This window comes from Ursus arctos, unplaced genomic scaffold (assembly GCF_023065955.2).
Source record: "Ursus arctos isolate Adak ecotype North America unplaced genomic scaffold, UrsArc2.0 scaffold_4, whole genome shotgun sequence".
Classification (NCBI taxonomy): domain Eukaryota; kingdom Metazoa; phylum Chordata; class Mammalia; order Carnivora; family Ursidae; genus Ursus; species Ursus arctos.
The window spans coordinates 51,476,003-51,482,875 of record NW_026623056.1 but is presented as its reverse complement, the minus strand read 5'-3'; the positions used below and the strand labels follow the sequence as shown (position 1 = coordinate 51,482,875).

Genomic DNA, 6,873 nt, shown 5'->3' with positions numbered 1-6,873 from the left:
CATTTTGCTGAGTTTGGTAAATGAAGCCTCCAAAATGAATCAGTGTGCAAGGAGCTGCTGCCTGTGCTACTGTCATGCTGGTGCAACTCTATTTTTTTTCCACTTGAGAAAACCTAACCATGAAAGGATCTCCACAGTGTCTTAACAGATATTGGTAAGAGATTGATTTATGTAATGCTCATTATTTTTTATAGGAAGGTAAAAATACTGTTACGTTCATAAATAATTTCGATTTGGTTTATAAGATGACCAAATAGCAGGTTGAAAGTGGAAAACGACTAGCATTATTCTCTATGTTAACTAGAATTTAAATAAACAGTTGAAACGAATAAGGAAAGAAAACAATAGTGAATAATCTAATACTATTTTGCTATTGTGAGTAAAATTTGGGTAAGCAAAATGGCTCTAAGACGAAATTGCACCCTATTATCATATGTAAGTATTTGGCTGGCAAAATGATAACGACTCGATAGGATAAGTTTGGTGAAATAGAACATTAGACAATGTAAAAATGGGTTTAAGGATTTACGTCATAATGTATCCTATATAAGAAATCTTTCTGATGATTCTTTTAAAAATATTTATCCCATTTAATTAACCACATTCTCTGTTTAAGCTATAAATATACATAGGAGGGAAAATGCAGAAAATGTCCCTCTAGTTTTCTTTATGGTTTCTGACTTAAATGCCCACAGACTGAACTTGAATTTTCAATGATTTAGCAGTTTGTGATTGTGTGGAAGGAAACCCATTCCAAATAAATATACATTTATAATTGTAATTAATGGCAAAGTTTATATATATTGTCTGGATTAGGTTCCAGTCTTTGGCTCAATGTTATTCTGCTAAAAACCTGGTGGGGAGAAAAGCACTCTCAAGTAAAACGGGAATAGCTAGAGAAACTCAGTTCTAATTACTGCAAAAACAAAGATAAAGCGACTTTTAATATGGAAAGAATTTTCAGCACTGCTAGTATATTTGTGAACAATACTAAAGTTTCTAGCCTAAAACTAAAAGAACAGTCTCTATTTCATACATATTTTCCATAGAAAAATAAGGTTGGAATTTGGAGTGAAAGTAAAAGAAATGATACCCAGTTTTGACAACTTTTAAATGAACACCAGAATGAAGACAAACATTTACCCCCAATCTCTGAGCTTTCCCCCCTGTTTCATCTTCAGCCTTTCTCTGGTACGCCCTCTCTCTCTCTTCACGGCCAGGCCTTCCCTATCCGTATGCATCTATGAATACACTATGGATCCTCAGAGGGCAGCAGATGATCACCGTCTGACCCCACATTCCTCAGAGCACCCTATTTCATCTCTTCACTGTAGTGCCCCTTGTGTCCCATCCACCTCTCCTTACTCTCTGACCTCAACTCTATGGGAACATGGAAACTGCTCTCATGAAAGCCACTGTGAATCTCTTCATTCCCACACTTACCATCGCTGATCACTCCTTATTCCACCAGAGCTCTTATTTCATTTTGACACTGTACTTCTCTTCGTCCTTCTGGAGTGTTGTTTCTTTTTTTCTCTCTCTTTAATTCCGCAACACTAAGCTTTCCAACTCCTTCATGCTTCTCTGATCACTCTGCTCAGTGTTCTTATTGGTTTTTCCTTCTCAGCTTTTGTGTAAGCCAGAGCTCTTGGTTGCAAGAGAAGATGGGTCAATTGAATGGAAATTGGCTTTAACATAGAAATGCTAGGGGAGTTGGAGAAACCCACTGCAGAAATCGGCAGGAACACAACGTAGGAAAGCCCGTGTGTCAAACAGCCAAAATCATGTCCCTAGTCTATCTAGCTGGAGAAGAGCTGCTGTCTTTGCTGCTGGATGCAGAATGTACGAGCTCACACTGATAATGCCATTATTTTGGGTATAAGATACATTTTCTATTGTCTGTTTTCAACCAAAATTCTCTTTTTCCCCCTGACACTTTGTCTCCTTCTCTTCATATTTCAAACCCAGTGTAGGTAAGGTTGACTGGCAAACCTAAATCGAGTCCCCTCATTCTAGGTGCAAGGGGATGGGAAAGTCACTTTCTAGAACTTTTGGCTTCTGAATGGATGACAACTTCTTTCTGCCACAAAGACTGATGTGGTAGAATAGAGGATCAGATTTATCCAACAACTATATGGTGTATATGCATTTTGTAATGTCTCTAAAATAGCTTCCTTAATTTTCTTTCCATGTCCTCCTTCTTTTTATCTTATGCACACTCTTTGATAGATGGATTATAGAAAACTAAACCTTTAGTAACCACAATAACTCCCAAGTCATCATTTGTATTAAGCTCTTATAGAACTATACTGCTGAGCACATTTCCCCTGGATGTTCTCAGAATGCTGCTTGTAAAAACTGGCCACCACACCCGTGTCCTCAATCTCAGTTTTTGAAGACCATCTACTGAGGAACCAAGTGTCTTCTTTTTCCTTAACTGACCACCCCCGTCACATTAAATATGTCACTGAGTCCTAGTCACTGTACATTCTGGGTTACCTTGAGCTACCTCGTTGTCCTCCTCATTACTCCCAATGTCATATCACTCACAGACTAAGAACATCACATGCTGTTTTATCAACTAGGGAGAATTTATAAAATGCCTGTTTTTACAACCAATTCATGACCTACTGAATCAACTTCTATTGTAATATCTCCAAATCTGTATTTTGTACAAAAACTCTCCTAGATAAATTTAATGTATAATTTGGTTGGGGAATCACTGGACTTCAATAATAGCTTCCTGATTGGTGTCCTTTCCTCTAGTTTCCCCCACCCCATTCAGGCTATTTTCTACAACCAAACATTTAATTTAATAAATATCTGAGGTTGACACTACCTTTCTTAAAAATTTTCCATCCCAGCCTATTGATTGAAGGATAAAATTGAAGATGTTTCACTTGGCATTGTCTCACTTTATAATTCAGTCCCTCCTACCATCTTTACTTTTGATGCTGCATCAATATCGTGCACACAGAATTTGTCTACCTCATACAGTAGTTACCCCCGAAACATGCTCATGTTCAGAATGTTTTTCTTGTCTTCTGAATCTTTTTATTCTGCACATATTTTGAACATAAGTAGTTGTATTTTTCCAATAGAACAATTCCCCCAAATAGTTGCCATGTTAGAGTAAATAAAATTAAAGTTCCTTCAGTCTAGTGTATGGTTTTATTTCAGTTACCTTCACCGAATTGTCTTTTATATATTTAATGAATGTTCTTTTTACATTTGCCACATTTAATTTCAGAGGCCATCTATTAAGAATATGGAAACTAAAAATACAACAGAGCTGGAAGACTTTGTTCTCATGGGACTCACATATCAACCGGAGTGGCAAATTCCCTTGTTCCTGGTGTTCTTGGTTATGTATCTCATCACCGTGGTGGGGAACCTTGGTCTGATTGCTCTCGTCTGCAATGACCCTCACCTCCACATCCCCATGTACTTATTCCTTGGGAGTCTGGCATTTGTGGATGCTTGGTTATCATCCACAGTATCCCCCAAGATGTTGGTCAACTTCTTTGCCAAGAGCAAGATGATCTCTGTCTCTGAATGCATGATACAATTTTTTTCTTTTGTAGTCAGTGCGACCACAGAATGTTTTCTGTTGGCATCAATGGCATATGATCGGTATGTGGCCATATGCAAACCATTACTTTACCCAGTCATTATGTCCAATATACTGTGCATTCGGCTAATAGTTTTGTCACTTTTTGGTGGCCTTCTTCATGCCATAATTCATACTTCTTTTTTATTCAGATTAACCTTCTGTAATACTAACATAATACATCACTTTTACTGTGACATCATGCCATTATTTAAAATTTCTTGCACTGATCCTTCTATTAATATCCTCATGGTATTTATTTTTTCTGGGTCAATTCAGATGCTCACCATTCTGACTGTTGTCATTTCTTACACATTAGTTCTTTTTACAGTCTTAAAAAAGAAGTCTCTACAAGGCATAAGGAAAGCCTTCTCCACCTGTGGAGCCCATCTCTTATCGGTGTCTTTATACTATGGTCCCCTTCTCTTCATGTATGTGCGCCCTGGCTCTGCACAGGCAGATGATCAAGATATGATGGACTCTCTATTTTACACTGTCATAATTCCTTTCTTAAATCCAATGATCTACAGCCTGAGAAATAAGAAAGTCATAGATTCACTGAGAAAAATAGTAAAGAGAAATGCTTCAATCTCGTAGTAGTAGCTATTCTCCATTCATTAAAATGACAAAATCGTGCAGATTAGAAATTGCTGTCTGTTGACTAATATTGAGAATGCTTTTGCAGATATAATTGCCCTAATCTTTTAATGACTTAAGGGAGGAGAACCCAGTAATCTTCTTAAAATATTTGTGTATATTATTAAAAAAATGCAACAAGAATTTAATCAAGTGTTCATATCATACTTAAATAATTAAAACAGAAACAAAAATAAAAATAAAAACATTTCTCAAGCTTGTCTCCTTTTTTGTGTGACTTAATACTTGCTTTAAGTACTCAAATAGCATAGTGCCTCTGAACAGAACTTGGTTGTGTTATCTTTGATACTTGTACAGGTTTAGAGGCAAGACCATATTACATTTAACTGGATAGTGGAGGCAGATTTGTGCTTGAGAGACTAGAGGAAAATCCAGATATTCTGCTAGCCATCAAAAGGTTTTTCCTTCTACTTTATTTGGGGCATGGCAAATTCTACCTCTTGGGGATTCAACTCTGCTATCACAGAGAAAGATAAAAAGAAATGGGAGCAATGAGGGAAGAAAACAAAAATGTTTTAAGACGATGAAGACAGGGCCAAACTGTAAGAGATGCTCTTAGCTTGGTGTGCTTGTAGGAGGAAGGCAGAAGCAAGTTGCCTCTCACTGTCTATGATGCCTTGTATAGGCCTTTTCTAGCGTGTTTGTGTGTTGCTGGGCAATCTGGAAAACTTCACTATTAAAGAAAGCTAACAGATTCAACTGAGGACATTAGTTGGGGTGGACATAGACAGTGTGACTGCAAAGGAAGGAAGTAGTCTTCCTTCCTTCCACCATATTGTTAGAAGTAAAAACAACTAAGCCTAAAAGATTAAGAAATCAATAATATGTAGCTTATTGAAATGTGCTGTTGACATGCGGGAGTCTAAATTCATGTTACCAAAGTCCAGTGATGTCCGGATGATATAATGTCATAGCAAGTGCTATGACAGAGTCATGAAAATCAACAAGAGTTAGGATGTTTTGTGCCTCAAAGTCCATAAATGTTAGCTTTAATCACAGTCTAGTAGCAAATATAATGAGTGATCCACCTCCAATGCACCCCTACCCTTTCTCTCTACCACTGATTGCATACACAGTGCCATGATACCACTGAGGTTGTCATCCCCGTAACTACCCACTTCTGGGATTTGCAACCTCTAATTACTTATCCCCACCTTCTTGCTGAGTTTCTCTTACTTCTGAAACTGTAAATTTAGCTCTGATTAAATCATATCCCTTTTCAATAACATTTAATAGATTGTCAGTAGATTGCTAGTAGCTTATGCAGTATCATATATGGTATATATATCTAGTTCTGTGTACATACAAATGCATATATCTGTCTGCTTGTGTGTAAGTCCAGATTATCTGATATAGAACTACTTATAGCTACACTTATATCTATATCCACATATCTATCAGTATCTTCTTTACCCTGCATTTGTTCACCCTGATGTTAGTTGAATTTTTTTAAATAAACTTTGATTTAACACCGACGTCCTTTCCCCCTACTTCTCCTAGTGGACCTTGTGTTAAACCCATACACATAGTTACTGAAAGCATTCTAGACACACTCACTCTCTCAGTTCAGTCTTTTCCGATATGGGTCTCTCCAAAGAGAATAAAATCCTCCATCCTACGCCACAACTGCCCATCTTTATTTGTAATTGAAATGAAGTCTTTTCTTCAAGGTGTAGCAGCTTAAATGTTACAGCTACCTTGATGCATTTCCAGATTACTTCAAAGATGATAGGAAGGCATACTCATTTGAAGAATTTTAGTTTATGTATTCTTCTTAGATCACATTTAGCCTTGTATAGTACTTATTTTTGGTTCATACAGTCTTTTAGATTATAGCTTAGAAGTCCTAGTACTCCTGTACTTGTGCTGTGCAGAACAGTGACTTACACTTGAGGTTCTAAGTAAGTATTTGTGAACTTCTTGTGAAATTTTAAGAATGTGACAGCATGAATACATAAAATGCAGTAGACTGTATCACTGTTTTCAGTATAGTAATGACTCCAGCGAAATTACTATGTTCGGGATGTTTCCTTGAACACAGCTCCCCTTCCAGTTTCTCTCATGACAAGCTTGAGCATCATAAACCTGAAGTGAATTCTAATTCTTATAACTAGAATTAGTTCTTAGGATGGAGTATGAGAAAATATCAAAGTAAATCCCTTTAATTAATTAGTTAAAGATATAACACATAGAAGTATTTAAGACAAATATCATTATTTTAAAAAAGGAAAATATCATTATTATGTATTTCTGGAGGTATAGATCACAAGATTACACCAGGTCATCTGTTCTCTTTTTGTTTTCCTGACAGATACCCCCAAGTCCCAGCATAAAACTGAATGGCTCACAGTCCAGCTGCTTTTACTCTTTGAACCCAGGGTATTCATGTTATTGCATATGTCTGTAGTTTATTGATTCTTTGCTGTATAATAATCCTATAATTCTGGTTTTTCTTCTTAGGTATCTAGATTTTTCTTGTTCCTTGATTGTTATGACCCCAAAACAAATGCTAAGCGAAATAAGTCAAGCAGAGAAAGACAATTATCATATGGTTTCACTCATTTATGGAACATAAGAAGTAGGAAGATTGGTAGGAGAAGAAAGGG

General features: G+C 36.7%; 1 protein-coding gene across 1 annotated transcript; it reads left to right on the top strand.

Moving 5' to 3' along the window:
• The first annotated feature begins 3,232 nt into the window (after positions 1-3,232).
• Positions 3,233-4,207, top strand: LOC125281483 (olfactory receptor 5H2-like). The gene has a single exon (XM_048215072.1). The coding sequence runs from the start codon at positions 3,269-3,271 to the stop codon at positions 4,205-4,207; it is 939 nt and encodes a 312-aa protein (XP_048071029.1). The 5' UTR covers positions 3,233-3,268.
• The last annotated feature ends 2,666 nt before the right edge of the window (positions 4,208-6,873 follow it).

Excerpts from the sequence above, each read along its gene's own strand:
- LOC125281483 (XM_048215072.1), top strand. The coding sequence starts at position 3,269 with ATGGAAACTAAAAATACAACAGAGCTGGAAGACTTTGTTCTCATGGGA.